The sequence below is a fragment of the Hirundo rustica genome, chromosome 1, assembly GCF_015227805.2.
Source record: "Hirundo rustica isolate bHirRus1 chromosome 1, bHirRus1.pri.v3, whole genome shotgun sequence".
Classification (NCBI taxonomy): domain Eukaryota; kingdom Metazoa; phylum Chordata; class Aves; order Passeriformes; family Hirundinidae; genus Hirundo; species Hirundo rustica.
Window position 1 is genome coordinate 139,857,584 of NC_053450.1, and position 16,207 is coordinate 139,873,790.

General features: G+C 41.5%; 1 protein-coding gene across 1 annotated transcript in view; it reads left to right on the forward strand.

Moving 5' to 3' along the window:
* The window catches only part of APBB1IP (amyloid beta precursor protein binding family B member 1 interacting protein), a 63,442-nt gene extending 48,301 nt beyond the window's left edge, over positions 1 to 15,141 (forward strand). Inside the window, exons 11-14 of the mRNA XM_040055668.2 lie at positions 6,973 to 7,071; positions 7,995 to 8,112; positions 11,901 to 11,998; positions 14,133 to 15,141. Coding sequence (XP_039911602.1) covers positions 6,973 to 7,071; positions 7,995 to 8,112; positions 11,901 to 11,998; positions 14,133 to 14,666 — 849 coding nt within the window. The 3' untranslated portion in view covers positions 14,667 to 15,141. The remainder of the gene's footprint in view (positions 1 to 6,972; positions 7,072 to 7,994; positions 8,113 to 11,900; positions 11,999 to 14,132) is intronic.
* The last annotated feature ends 1,066 nt before the right edge of the window (positions 15,142 to 16,207 follow it).

A 16,207-nucleotide genomic window follows, 5' to 3' on the forward strand; every position in this document is an offset into this window, starting at 1 on the left:
GTGCAATCAAAACAGTTACGTTTTCCTGGCATCATTTGGCACCGTGATTAAAAAAAAAAAAAAAAAAAAAAAAAATCTTCTAATGATCCAAAGAATTTTTGAAGTAAATTTTCAAAAATAATTGATTGTTTGCAATTGTGGCATCATTCTAGCAGGTAATTTGGTATTTAGCTTCTCCTGATTCCCTTCTCCCTCACACCCCATGTGCTTCATGCAAGCTGAGTTATGTACGTAATGCATTCAACACAATGCCAGTTGAAAAGGTAGAAGGAGAATTAGCATTGTTTGAGATAGAAAACACTACGAATAACAACTATGTAGAACAAATGGCTAGTGCAGGAAACAAAGATAGAAAGCAGGAGATTTTTTTTTTTAATGTGAAAGGTTTGGAAATTGTGTTAGTATGAGTGCTTCAGATAAGTGTTTCAGAGTAAATTCATTGTTAGATTAACTGAGAAAGCAGAACTAGAAATACTTTTTATTGCAGAACACTTTCAGGTGTGTGTGATTACAGTCATGTACATGCACAGTTTTGCTAGATTAATATAGACACAATGGGGAGAATAGGGACAGAGAATGGACAGGGAGAAATTGGATATGATAACTTTGGAAAATATTGCTTCCAGCATAAAGCAGACCTCTTTGGCTACATTGGTTACAATGGCTATTTTTTTTATATATATATATATATATATGTGTGTGTGTGTGTGTGTGTGTGTGTATATATATAACCTAAAAATTTTGCCTCAGGTCATTAGAGGAATGTAGGTTAAAAGAATAATTCCCTTATAATAGGGAAATTATTCTTTTATACATAGAGTTCACACATCTTCAAAAGTATGATCATCTTCATACAAGAGGTGCATAGCATCCGAATTTGACCGTGATGAATAGCAGATTGCAAATCTGAACAATTTCAATGTGACTTTTGAAAGGTGCTGACTATTAATTCCACTTGCGGTCATGGGAGCCAGAAGAGTCTCAGCTTTTCAGAGAAGCTAGTTTGACACAGCACAAGTTCATTGGTAGTAAAGGTATCCAAAAGCATTGAGCATTTTGTGAAAATTTGGCCAAAAGCCAAAGCTTGTGATCCAAAGTTAGTCATTCTTTATGCTTCTGGCTATTGTTTCTGCCTCAGAGATGAGTAATGATCCATATATTTTGGGGCAAGGAATGCAATGAGATGCCTGAGTAATTTCAGTTTACTTTTCATCTTCAGTGTTAGAAGAAGGCAGTGCAAAAGAACATTTTATTGGGATAATCTCCAATTTCATGCACACATGGCCTTCAGTCATTTGTTTTGGCAGGCACCATAGAAACCACATCATTCAGTTCCCATTTCTTGAAGTTTTCGATGTGTTTTATCTTTTTTTCCTTAGGCAAAGGGTTTACTTTATATCTGAAAATGTTATCTGTGGACAAATATTTTTTAAGATCTCTCCAGAAAACAAACTCTTTATATTCAAGTGCTTCTGCTTTTTTTATCTCTAGACATTTGATACTTACAGAGGAGACAGTGGGACAGGGCTTTGTTCCAAGCCTTTTCAGTGCTCCTCTGGATGTAACAAGGCACATCCTTTTGCAGTCTGATGTTTGAGATGCTCAGATCTTAATACCTGCAAAATTGGCTCAATGATGTGACTAATTCATCATGTTTAGGAGTTTTGACATCGATAGATGAAAGTTCACTGTAGTCCATATTATTTCAAAGCACTATTCAATTTTTTTAATGTAAGAAAAATTCTGGAGAACCTTTCTGCTTGCATATTTCCACTTTTCTTTTAAACTATGACTTCTAGAGTTGTTTCTGTTTAAGCAGTTGTCTTTCATAATTCATTCTGCATATTTCCAAGGCAAAGGTGCTAAACCTTTCCAGAAAAGACGCTTTCACTTTGCTGTCAGATGATTTTAATGATCTTTTCAGGACATGGTGTGCACCGTATAACACAATAATTTATCTGTGTCTATGTGTGAGGTGTGGCATACTGAGGTTAGTGTTATTTTGCCTTAAAGTACAGTATTTCTCACATAGCTGTCATGATCGATGCTGTTGACCTCTGTTAGTCTCACAGAGAAGTTATTACAGAGACTCTGAATCTAGTTTAGTAAAACCAGACCTGTGCAGTGACTACAGCTGCTTATGTCTATGTGCTAGACTAAACACTCTCCAGAGACACCAGAGGTGTGAAAGGAAGAAATTGGTCCCCACAGAATCATAGAATTGTTTAGGGATCTTCATAACAAGTCAGCATTTCCAGGCACTTCCAGCTGCCTAGGTTCTTCTTCAAATGGTTGTTCTGAGTCACCATTTTTATGCACTATGTAGTAGATTTTATGTGAAGTTTTAAGGGGAAAATTGAGCTTGTAAAGGTCAACATTGAGAGCCAAGACATCTGCCATTTGTACTGCTGAAGCGATTCCACTATGATACAGTTCCTCCAAGTGAGAAAATGGTGTGGTGGGTGACCTGTGACAACTCTTTGCTGAAACATATTACCTTCCTACCAGTAGTAGCGTGCTTCATGCATCTAAAAGCTACAGGAAGCCAAATGTCTCCATCTGGGCCAGTTACTACTAATATTGAATGGTGTAAACCTTCAGGGCTGAGCTTGGTGCTTGTTCCTGTGGTCTGGCCTTGCAGGCAGCTGCTGTAGAGCAGCCTCTGTACTGGCAGCCTGGAGCAGTCCTCCTCAGGCCTGATCCAAAGCCCTTGTGAGGTGAGGGGATATTTCCAGTTGACCTTAGTAGGCTGTGGATCCAGTAATGACTTAAGCTTCATGTGCCATTCATAAAGTTACATGTAAAAAGAGCTGGTGCTGCTGACGCTTCTTGGAAAACAAGAGACAATACAGTTCTCAGCTGTAACAAACAGGATGATGAGGTGTCTGACTTTCCTCCTCAGGGCTGGGGGTTCAGCAGCCTGCTAGTTTGGTCCCTAATTGACAGCACATATTTGTGACTGTGCACTTAATCATGGCTGCTGATTGGAGTAATTTAATCAAGGAACTGATTGGGGCAATTTGGAATGGGTCCCACTGGTGAGTATCAGTAGTTAAGATAGATTGCCTAGTGGAGACAATAGCCAGCAAAAGAGAGGGTAAAGGGTAGCCAGTAAGTAACTCACATGTTACCCAGCAAGGGGCCCTGTCACCTTGTTCACTGACAGTTCCCCCTCAACTTCTCAGGATTGTGAGACCCCCACAGTCTGAAAATATTCATAATCAGGGTAAGGAGTGAGGTGAGGAAACTTGCTGATGACATTATATTATTCAGATCATCAAGAAAAGGGCAGACTGAAGAATTCTGGAAGGCCATTGTGAGGCTGAGGTTCAGTGCTCGGTAGTTGTCAGATATATAAATCAAGCATTAAGAGTGATTAGGAAAGACATAGATGATAAAACAGCAAATGTTGCCTCACCATGGCACAAGTTCATGGTTTCTGTTCACCTGTGCAGTTCTGGTCCTCTCCTGTCAAAGAGAATATATAATAAACTTGCAATAGTATCAAGCAGGAGCAACAGGGTGAGGAACAAGACAAAGGTAAGGAATTACTTTGACTTGAAGAATGACTGAAGACACTAGAAGTCTATAGGCTGAGGAGGAGAGACAGCTTGCCACGAGTATGATGCAGATCTCTAGGCTCAGGAGTGGCATGGAAAGGTGTGGCTAGGGGTCAGGCATTCCGTGTCTTTTCCAAAACAAGAATGTTACACAAAGCTGGTGGCAATCAGGTTCAGAGAAGGAGGTGGTGCTTCACAGACTGTGTGACAGATTTGCAAATGTTGCTGCTAAAAGGTGTTGTGGAGGCCAGAACTCTCTTTGTGCTCAATAAAAAACTGAAGAAGTACCTGGAAGAGAACCTATTTACAGGGAAATCCCATGAGTCTCGGAAAATTGCCAAAACCCTTTGTAGACAGAGAGCATACAGAGAAGGAAGTATCATATATGCTTATCTTGTACTTTCCCTTCCCGCATTTCTGGCCACTCTCAGAGTCCAGATACTGGGTTCAGGGAACTTTGATCTGACACTGTATAGGTGTTCTTTTGAAACTGATATTTCCAGAGGGTGCCCCAGAGGAGAGGTCTGCAGCAGCCTCTCTTGAGCGCCCCAGAAGCAGATCCCAGTGGCAGGGCTGTGTGGATGTGCAGCACCATTACCTAGTTTACTCTATGCCATGACCTCCTCTGCCTTGTTATGCAGTGTGGACATTCTTCCAGATGTTTGCATGAACCATTTGTAAAATTGTGGAAGTCTTCTATTTTTTCTTATAATAAAAAGACACACTGGTAGGTGTGGTATTTAAAAATGGGGCGGGGGGGGGAGGGGGAATATGTAGATGCAATGGATTTACCATGAAAAAGGAGGAAGGAAAAGATCCCTTTTTTTCCTTTTTGAAAGGTTTGGGTGCCATCTGCTGGGTTCAGTAGGACCTTACACACTGGACCAAAATTGCTACTTGCTGGTTGAAAAGTGCCCGAAGAACTGAATTTACCGGGTTGCCGTGTCTTTGTTTGCACCTCCTGGTCTTTTTGTCTCCATTGGTGATAATTTAACCTAGGTCTATAGGATGTACTCTGTCACACAAAAACCTGCCTGCTTATAGTTCCCTCTTAAAGGTACAGTTCAGGCTGAGTTCTCTGCTAATTTTCACCGTGTTTGATCACCTAATGGAGAAATAGTGGAAGGAAATAAGGATTTGTGGGCATAGCGGAGCCCAGTCTGAGCAGCATTCAGGCTCTCTGAGGCTGTGGGAGACAAGGACAGGCAGATGCTGGGAGCTGGAGCAGGCTGTTTGTTCAGGGGCCTGGTTACTGCCCCAGTTTGATACGTGGCAGGGGTGTATAAAAACAAGATACAGCCCTGTATGTTGAGCTGTGTGAAGGGGTGATGTGTGAGTGGTGTACCAGGTGGGTGAGGGTCCCTGAGGTGGGCACAGCTCCTGCTCTACACTTAAGGCACATGGTGACAGTGAGCTGGCACCTCTGGGCTTGCAGTGTGAGCTGTCCCCTGCTCTCAACCTGGGAGTGCCCCAGAGCAAGGTAATGGAATAAGGTAGCCACGGGCACTTCCAGAGGTGGAAGCAGACTTGGTGTATTCATTGTCGAGGCGAGACGGCCAGCTGTGTGTTTGCAGAAAAATGGCCAAGACTGTGGCCTGTGTGAGCAGGTGAGTGCAAACATGCAAGGACTTGTAACACCTGCAGCACTGCCTAGGGATGCATCTGTCACTGTGAGACCCCTTAAGGGTAATATCCCTTTGGTTTTTTTCTTCCTCACAGTTATCTCCATGGTATGTTCCCTCTCACTCCATAGTTTGATGACACAGGGCTTTGGCGGCAATAGTGGCTTGTGCAGTCCCATCCTCTCATCCATCCCTTGCTACTCATTCTCTCCCCAAGCCGCAATGTCCCTTACTGCCTTGCGGTATGTGAGGTCATGCTGTGGACTGCTGGGGTTAAAGACATGTAAACCAAAACTACAGCTTGATGAAATGGGTTATATTTAACCCAGACCAGTTCCTTTTTTTTTTTTTTTTTTTTTTTTTTTTTTTAAATCAGAATATGGCCTCTTGAGCAGCTGGGTCAGCACAAGCAAGGGAAGCCTGGTGTCTGCAGTGCTGAGGGAAGAGCAAGGAACACGTGGCTGAGGAGCAAGTCTGCTGTATTTGGCTCTGCTTTTGAACCCTTGGGTCACCCAGCTGTGGGCAGGTTTGGCCTCTGCAGCAGGACGTCCCACCTACCAGCAGATATTTGTGAGGAGGTGGCACCTGCATGAAGCCAGAGGCTGGCAGCACTCCCTGCTGGCAGGGGCCTTGCTGAGTTCCCCATGTCCAGCATTGCTCTGCTTTGGGGACTTAATGACACCTTTTAAACCCAGTGTCCTTGCTAGGTGGAGGTGTGCTTTGAATTTTTAACTGCACAGGCTGAAAAGAGAGTGAATCCTTAGAGCATATTTAGCTACTCTTAGTGCATTCACAATATTTCACTAACTGTGCACTTAAATTTTTAAGAATATAGATAGAAATGAACACATAAATAAGGGATAATGAAGCATTTTTCCTTTGGATCCATTCTTCCCTTTGCATATCAAGAGATGGCAGTATGTTATTCCATGCATGTTACCAAAGACTTACATCCTTCTCTGCTTTAGCAAGGAAACCAAATTCCTTCAGAGTCTTAGAGAGAATGTTCAATCCTAGGCAAGTAGGAAGTCTGGCATTTTGATGGTCTTTGGGTTGCAAAGGTACGTCAACACATACCCATACTACCTTGATCAGTAAAGGAAAGAGATCCTAAATCCCATGCAAAATGAAAAAAAAAAAGGTTTTAAAAATGTAAGGGTTTCTGGTACAAACAAATGAAAAAGAATACTTCTGATGGTGCTGGATTTTGAATGATCCTCTATCTAGAACGTATCACAGTTTTATATATATTTTTTGCAAAAACAGCAAGAGTAAAGCAGAATAAGAATTTATAAGAAGAAAGCTAGAATTGAGCCCAAACAAAACCAGTCAGTTAGGAGGAAAAATCTGTTTCAGCTGAAAGTTTATACTTAAACAAATCAAACTCACACTTTGAAAATTATGTTCATCGTTGAGTGTTGGTCCTTCACATATGACAAGCCACAAAATGAGAAACAGACTTCCAGTGTTTGTACATTGAGTGTTAGACCTTGAACCAGAGCAACGGTAGATTTCATTGAACTCTAGATCACTGTTACATTTCTGAAACCCTTGAATTAATATTACAATGCATTTAAATGATTTCAAGCAAAAGCTGCCAGTGGCAACTCATGTATTGTTCATAATCACCATATTTTTCATATTTTCTTATACTCTGTTTTTGCTGCCTTTTTTTTTTTCAAATCATCTTCATTATGTGTTTTCACAGGGTCATTGTGTGGCGCCTTTAGACTTTCATATAGCGATTTAATTTCTGTGTTTGTCTTATTTTATAAATTAATATCTTTCAGCACCCCCAGATTCAAAAGGAGTCACAATATATCAAGTACTTGTGCTGTGATGATAAAGCAACCCTGCATCAGTGGGTAACAGGAATAAGAATTGCCAAGGTGAGATTAAGAGTAAATTTACTTTAAGATGTTTTCTGTAAAATCAGGTCTTCCTGAGGCTACTGACTGTCCTCACCTCAGCTGGAAATGCTGTGACAAGAATGGACATCCATGCTAATTTTACAATAGAAACAAAGATCAGAAGTGCACGATGAGGGTGGATCTGCTGAATGTCCCTGTACCTTAGCTATCAGTATGCTTTTCTTATTAACACAGGAGTGAGTACAATAGCTATAAAACTCATGTACTCATAAAACTTACTGCACAGTTATCTGACTCAATAATAATATGCTGTGGCTAAAGTACAAACTCTGGTCAGTCCAGCTGTGACATTTTTCAGACAGTCCTACCCAAATTATCTGCCTCACTCTGTTCAAAAAGATCCTAATCGACAGCCTAGTTTTTCTTTGTACAAAACATTAAGATATATGGATTTATACATAGCCTTGGTATTGGCTGTATTTTCCCATACAGATTCCTCTTAGCTGTTAGCTTGGGCTTTTTCCTGACAGTTTCACTGCAGGTTGGCATATAAAAAAGGTGTGGGGTGAACATAAAATTAGCGGTGTCTTACACTGACAGAGCTGTTTGCTGTAGTGCCTGGGATTCAGTGTCTCAAGTCTCCAAGTAATACCTGGGAAAAGATACTGAGAACAGTTGATTTTTAAGCTAGGTTTCAAGAAGTTCACAGACACTGAAACAAACATGATATGTAAGAATGATATCAGTAGGACTGTGTTTGGTCATGTTTTATTGTGCTTTCCACCTACACAGAAAAGGGCCCACTACTTCTAGAAAAATGCTTTTTGACAAAGCTAAGTAGGAGGAAACGGGGTCAGAAAAGTTGTTCGAGAGCAAAACGAACGCTTGGCCTATGTCAAGCCTATGTCAACTTCATGTTATTGTTTTGATTTCTTTTGCAGTATGGCAAGACGCTTTATGACAATTACAAATGTGCAGTGAAGAAAGCTGGCTTGTCCTCTCGGTGGACGAATCAAAAAGCAGTGGAACCAACTGCCCCTGCAGGATCCTCATCAGCAGGTACTGACACTTCACAGCAGTTGAGTCACATTTATTGCCCCCTTCTATTATCATCAGTGTTTATGCATAGAGTCTTTGTTCAGAAAACTATACCATGGATCCAGCAAGGTGTCTTTTTTATAGACAGGCCAATGTAGCAGCAAAGCACTCACTTTACACTTAGAACTTGGAGAATACAGGGAAAGTTCACCGAAGCTCAGTTTAAATCTGCATAACTTAATAAGGCATTTTTCTGTTGGCATCTGAATCCTTTATCCTCCATCTACGTTTTACAGACTGATGATCCATGTCTTGAAACTTTCTGTTTGCCCATCTCTACACTGGCTGTATTGGAGTTTTTCTTCCAATTAGTAAAAGGGGTGAGTGGGATATTCTGAGTTTGATCATTATAGAAAGATTATTATAGGGTGAGCCACTCTCTGTCCTAGCCTCTCACTTGTTTGCATGGTGACAATGTGGTTGTTGGGACACAAGAGTAAGAAAGGATTGCGTTATTTTCTAACCTCACTTTTCCAGTAGCTTCATCACACTGCTGTTACTGATCTAATCATGATACCAGTACAACAGTGCATGACACTAGCTGTAACTTACATGACTATTTTTAGTTTGCATGCTTACGATATGCTTTATTAGGAAAGGCATGCTGGCCAAGTACTTACTGTCATAAAGCAGGCAAAGTTGAAACCACTGTTGGCAGTTAATATTTGGACTTCTCATGTAGTCAAGTCAAATACCTCTCTAGGACTTCAGTTCACCTTTTTGAGTACATGGATAGAGGGTGGTGCTCCTCCTATTCCTTGGAGTCAAATCATGTTAATAAATACACGTCTGGCATGGCGAGACCCAGTAACAGAGTGTTTTGAGATCTGGGAGGTTTCTGATGGAGGAAGGTGTTTTTAAGGGTTTGTTTTACTTCTCATTATCCTGTTCTGGTTTTGTTAGTAATAAATGCACTTTATATCTCTAACTTGCGCCTGTTTTGCCCTTGATGGTGTTTGTTAAGTGCTCTCTCCTGATTCTTATCTCAACCTGTGAACCGTTTGTAAAGTTTTCTCTCTTCTGCAGAGAGGAGTGAGTGAACAGCTTTTGTGGGTGCCTGGCATCAGGTCAGCATCAGCCCTTGACAGGAGGAAGTTTACTTGAGTGAGGGTGGATTTTACAGTGAAAAATTTGTGTTCAGGTGCTGACAGCAGTAGAGAGGTGGCTGGCCAGGGGAGCTCCATGCTGGTGCTGCCATCTGTCCTGGATATGGGCAGGACTGAGGCCTTATAAAGGCTGTATATACATCTGTGTGACTTCAGCTCCTGACTAGAATCTGGGAACACTGCTTGTGTTCTATAGAATATACTGCTAATTTTAACTAATGGATTGCATTAAATGGTTAAGTAGTCTGGAAAGGTTTTAGTCATGTATACTGTCTCTATGGAAATACCACCAAAGGTATTAGTGTTGTAATTGAGGCAAGTCACTGTGATTCTGGGTATCTTAAATTTGCCACAGCTGCCCTGTATAAAACCTGGGGCCTGACTATGCTACTAGAACTGCCTAACTGTGGGCAGTTGGTTAGTGTTTTGGAAATGGAACAAAGTATGTTCACTTCTGTTTTCAGATGGCTCCATAGCCATTTGTACCGGCTGACTTGAGTATAGGCTAAAATCTGCTATGGAAAACTACATTCCTGTGTGAACTGGGCAGGGGCTGTACTCTGTTAACTTCAGTGGCAGCCAAGGAAGGCAGGTGAAACTTTGGTTCTCACCATGTAGCCACTATTCCCTACACTGCTGTAACCAGCATTGGTATGTTCACATATACCCTGACCTGTGTAGTCCGTGACTCTGAAGCATCCCAGGTGCATCTCAGTCAAAATATGTTGTTTCCCTCTCTGCCTTACTGTGTGCCTTTGAACACTAAAAAAATCAGTGTATGTAGTGGTCCTGCACAATATCATGATGTTTGAAAGATGTTGCTTTTTGCAGATGTTCCTTATCGCTACAAGGATAAATATTTTGCATTTGGGTATCTATATTTTGCATTATTTGGACTACCTTTTTTTTTTTTCTTAGAACAAATTCTAATTCACTATAAAATTTTAAAGAAATTAACTTGTAAAGAATACTACATTTAAATTAAAAATAAATCTTAATAATAGAATGCATGGGCTCACATACTATATTGTCTGGGAGTCCATTAGCTGGCTGGCAGGAGATGATGTATCAAGTGTTGCTTTCAAGTCCTGCATAATTTATGAAATACATTACCAGAAGAAGAAACAGATTACCATGTCCCAGCCTTCTGTTACATCATTTTTGCCAAGTAGAACACCATACCTTGCACTAGAGTGGTAGAGTGGATCTCTCTGCTCTCCTTCATTTAATTAAATCTCAGACTGAGGGCAGCAACATCTTTGAGCAGTGTGAAAACCAAATTCCTGGTCTGCTAAGAACAGCAGACAAGGGGAGGTGAGACAGAAACTTGCCCTACTTTAGGGAGCATAATGCCTCTGGGCCACAGAACCCAGGGATTTACATCTCCTTCCACTGAGGAAGGAGAGACACAAGATTGGTTTTATCTCTTTGTTGACTTCCATGTTAGTCCTTCAACACAAGATTGTAGTTTGAATGATCCAAATGGTACTTTGGATTAAATATGCTGAATAACATGCAGGCACAAGCATAAAACCTAAGGATGTTAGACCACCTTCTGTCATCCTTTGAAGCTTAAATAGCCTAAATAAATTAGGCACACTGCAAAGTTTGTCTTACTTCTCTGCCAGTCATGGGATTTGCAGGTATGGCAGTAAAAATATTCTATTTCTTATCACATGCCTGGAACCTCTTTGCTGATCAGTAAAGTATACATTAAGATTAAAGCCGTTGTTGTGCTTAGTCTACACTGTAGACAGCTAAGGGTTCACTAATATCCGAGAAGTACATGAGTGGAACTTTACTGGATCTCAGAACTGTAAATTATAATAGAGCTAAAGCAGTCATTAAAGTTTGCAAATGTAAGTCTCTAGGCACCAAACACTGTCTACTACTTTGACACATACAACTTTCAAAAATGCTACACTAAACTAGAGAGTATTTAATCCTCATCAGACTACACAGGGGCAGGGGATTTTTTATAATTAAAATTGGAAATTTGTTCTTTGGTCTCACATTCACTTACTCCATTTGACAGTACTGGGTTATTTATGCATATCCCTTGCACAAGCAGAAATGGTGGGCAGATATTTTGCAGAGCTTTAACTCAGCCAGCTTCTAGATCTGCATGAATCTGAGAACGTAGTGAGGTTCACAGATCTTTGTGATTCCAAATGGGGCAGATATTTCAGAGCTGGGGAGATGCTTCAGCTCATTTACTAAAGAGAGTGGATCAGTCCCTCTGTAGGGTTTCAGACCTTCCACTCCTATGACTGATTGATATGAAACTATGGTGCATTTAGTCTTTAGCCTAAATTATACCAAAAAAAAAAGCAATAAAAACCGGGAATGTAGTAATACTACAGCATGCTGCAAACCTCAAAATGCTGTTATGAAACACTGGTATTTTAATGTAAGGTACTTAGTTTTCATTAAGTAATGAACTGAATATGAAAAGTCACAAAATGAGCTTGAAGTAGAAAACAGATTTTACTGAGTTAAATATAAAAACCCTGTATAAAGTGTTTCCTTGTGGAAGTTGTAAAGAAATTTTTATAGCCTTTTTCTTAGTTGGGTATTCCCTGATCTGGTTAATATCACAAAAACATAACACTCTCTTCCCGCTGGCTCCTCTCCTTTTTACAGGTACTGTTCAGTCAAATGGACAGATTCCCCAAAGTGTCCGTCGTTTCAGTGCAGAATTTCCGGACACTCAGAAGAAAGTGGACACATCTGAGGCACAAGTGAGCAGTTACTGCAGTTAAATGTCATCTCTGAACGAGTTCTCCAAGTTTGTTTTCCTTCACCTACTGTCTTCCCCCTCTAAGTGCCAATGAGAAGGATTTGGTTCCTGGGACGGGTGGCTGCCCCTCCTCACCCTTTGCACACTGCAAACGGTGTGTGTGCTGTGCAGAACCAGGAGCCTCCAATGGGAGGTGAAGGCACAGCTACACACTGCTTCAGTTCTTCAGAACAAGCAGCCATGAGTTCATGTAGCAGGAATAGGAATGTGCCTGCTGGGATAGCCTCAAAGTGTGCTGCCAGAACCTTGGTGGCATGTTCTGTACCTGCCAAAAAAAAAAAAAAAGTGTCTTGCCTTAGAAACACAAGGCATAAAGGCACACAGTAGTGTTTTCAGTAGGGAACACAGCACAGCTGAAGATGAGTGTGTAAGAAAGGAGAAACTGTGAAGAGCTAAGGGATAGCATTACATGTTTTCCTTAGGCTCTAAATGCATTTCTTGGTTAAGCTCCAAATTTTGTGTACTTGCACCAAATCTGGCTGTGAAAATATCAAAGGGTACAGTAAGAGAACCTCAAGAATGTCTTACAGAAAAAAGTGTGCATTTGTTTGCAGTTCTTTATTCAATCTCTCCATCATGCATGAAGTACACAGGATAAATGAAATTAAATTCCTAGGATTTTCCTGTCGCCAAAATTGTGTTCTACACTTCTTGTTTCTGTCTTCGGGTTCTTCCTGCTTCTCTGTTCTGAACCTCACTTCCTCTGGTCCAGATCATATTCTGAGAACTCAGCCAGTGGTTCCCTCTTCCTGTGTCTGACTTACTTCCATGTTTGTAGGCAAGGAATTAGGAAGAGGAGGCATACATGTTATAATTAGCTCATGCCAGACTTAATGCTGCTGACTGCAGGGATGCAGAGCACTTTTCTCTAGAAGCAGCAAACAAACAGGAGGAACTAGAGATCTCTGTGCAGACACTGGGCTTCGATCTCCTTCAATTATGGACGTGGCGAGATAGCTCCCACGACTGGAGTGTTGTCATGAAGGGCCACAGGCTGTTTAGGAGAGACAGAGCAGGAAGGTGCAGTGGTGGAGTTGCTCTCAGTGTGAAGCAACACTTGGAATGTACCGAGCTCTGCGGTACACTGGTGGGGATAAAAGGGCAGGCGAGTAGGGCTGACACCATTGTGGGTGTTTCCTACAGGCCACCTGATCAGAAGGAGAGAGTGGATGAGGCCTTCTACAGGCAGCTGGAAGAAGCACCACAGCCACAGGCCCTGGTTCTTGGGGGCCTTTAACTACCCTGACAGCTTCTGGAGAAGCCAAACAGCAAAGCACAAGCAGTACAGGAGGTTCCTGGAAAGTACTAATGACAACTTCCTGTCACAGACGACTTAGGATCAGTGTTATTGGAGTTGGCGAAAATTGAATTTGAGTTGGCTACAGAATATTCTGCATTAGTCAAGTCTTCATTGCTAGATTTACTACTAGGTCCATGTAGAAAATAGTACAGTGCTTGTGGGTTAGGTAGTGGAGGATCCCACAGGGAATGCTGGCTGCCTGACCTTATACTAACAAACAGGGAAGGCCTTGTTGGACATGTGGGCAGCCTTGGCTGCAGTGACCATGAGACTGTAGAGTTCAGTACTGAAAGAAGAAGTAGGACAGAGAGCAAAACTTCAAACAGGGACTCCAGGAGAGCTAACTTTAGCATCTTTAGGGATCTTCTTGGAAGAATCCCATGGGAGAAGGCCCTGAAGAGAAAGGGGGTCCAAGAGAGATGTGGTCAATATTCAAGGATCATTTCTTCAGGCTCAAGAACAGTGTATCCCAAGGATACTTCTTTGATGTTAGTCTTACTGACTGCAAATATTTGAATTTTTTAAAGCACTCATCTTCTGTGGACAGCATTCAAAGCAGCACTGTCAAGAGGGAGGTTCCCCCTGTCAAACCTCAGTGGGCAGCACCAGAAAGAAAACAAAATACTATTTTCATGTTTCAGGCAAAATGTACTCCACCTAATTTTCCTGTCTATTGCACTCATGTATTTTCACATCTTTTTATGTTCTTAGGCTGTGGCATTAGTTTACATGTTTGCTGACTGTGTCTGTTCTTTTATTTTTCTGCTTATTAAAGGCTGAAAAAAATAATGCCAGTGCACCTGGCCTGGCACAGCCATTGCTGAGGCCACAGAAAATCCAGAGTAAGAGGAACTCACTGCAGCCTCCTCCTCCACCTGAAAGGCGTTCATCTGCTATTTCTGCTTCACCAGTTCTACCCTCCAAAGTGAAACGAGACAGCGGCATTTTCCTAACAGATCCAGAGAGCTTTCCAGCACCACCACCGACACTGAAGATTGATTTTCCTCCACCACCACCATCAGATTTCTGTGAACCACCCCCTGATTTTGTGCCTCCACCGCCACCAGTCTCCAGCAGCAGTAACGGGGATGTGCCATTACCCCCTCCACCTCCACCTGTCTCCAGTAAGCCGCCACCACCTCCAGCGAAGAAACCCGTACCACTTCCTCCAAAAAGGCTGGAAAACACAGGACACGATGGAGAGCCACAGTCAGCGGGGCCACCTCTGATTGCAGGGGAAGGCAAGCAAGCAGATTTCATGTCTGACCTGATGAAAGCTCTTGAGAAGAAAAGGGGTAACAGCTCCTGAACTCTGGGAGTGGGTGGACTTAAAGACAGAGCTGGTTTTGTGAGGCGTCACCGAAGGTCATGCTGGATCAGGCATCTTCAGGAGGAATTCTCCTTCAGAGCTCCTCTTGGAGGCAGTCTCAAGAAGGTGGGACCCCCTTTGTCCCCCACTTTGTCCCTGTAACCTGCTCCTTTCCCCTGCACCTCACCAGCCCCTGCTCTTAACTCCCATTCCAGCACCAGGCAAGGTAAGAATTAGCTGGAGTCTTGCTTCCCTCCACAAGGACAGCCAGGGATGGTGCCACGCTGGAGCCAGCCATTTCAGAGAGTGAAATGCATTTACTCTGGCTGCCTTTTTAGTAGAATGGGAGTTAAAGGAAAAATACACTGTTCTCATGTAAATTTTGACAAGAACCATTTTCACAGAATTGCCCTTAAAAGTTCTTTATCCGATAACTCCCAACTATGGGGGGGTGGGTTCTTCCAATACAAAGATGCTTTTAAATTTTTTGTTTTAATAGTCTGTCTTAAAAATTAAAATCTCAGCTGGATTATTGTGAGATGCAAGTTAGGGCCAGGACCATTTCCAGACAGTGTCACCCCAAATGTTACACACTCCTGTTTCTATATGCAACTCAGTAATACCTGTCAGCATTCACAGCTGCTGCTTTGAAATCATTTATTTGGTTACCTTAGACAAAGAAAAAAAAGGTTTTTAAATCATATATGCTTCCATGGTAAGCAGGGGTTTTTTTTCCTGTTGGTTAACATTTGTCTTCAAGCCGTACCTAGAAATGATGTCTTGTGAAAGACTTCGTAATTATCTTGTACCTGATAGAAATGTCTCCTCCCACATTTTTTTTTTCATTTGTTCTCCCCATTTAATTCTCCACTGTTCTTTTAGGAAGCATTCATTGTTATCTCTTAAATAAAAATAGCTTCTATTTTATATCTGTACAAAGTGTTACAGTTAATGAACAGCCATTTTACTGGCAACTGGAACTTCAAATATTTTAAAGAATTTTTGCCTGTATACCTGTTAAGACTTTGTTTTTATTTATTCTGGTCTTTGCCTCTTCTCATGCACACTTGACCTTCTAAGCAGTATACCTCTGTATTTTGAATTATAAAAAAGCATAAAAAGCAAAGTGTGTGGTCTAAATAAATAAATGCATGAAACCAGGTGACAGAGCAGGGGGTGAGCCTGCTTTGTTTGTCAGAATGGATTCCTAGATCCAGAAGTGGTGGTGGAGGTAAGAAAATGACAGGCTGGTGGCAGTGCCACAGTCTGTGTTTTGGGTCATCTCTCTATGGCTTAAGGTTGGCTTGTCAAAACTTACATACCTGCATAACAAGCTTAGCAGAAATAAGAAAGCTGTAACCGTGTCTTCATAAAGAACTTACCCTTTGAAATTACTACTTTTTAAAATTTTTTTTAAATTATTTTTTTATTTTATTTAAAGCTGAAAACATATTTGGAACCACATTCATTTCTTCCTGCAATGATTTTGCTTCTAACACCATGTTGAGCTGACACAGAGAATCCACTCAGTTCTTATTGGG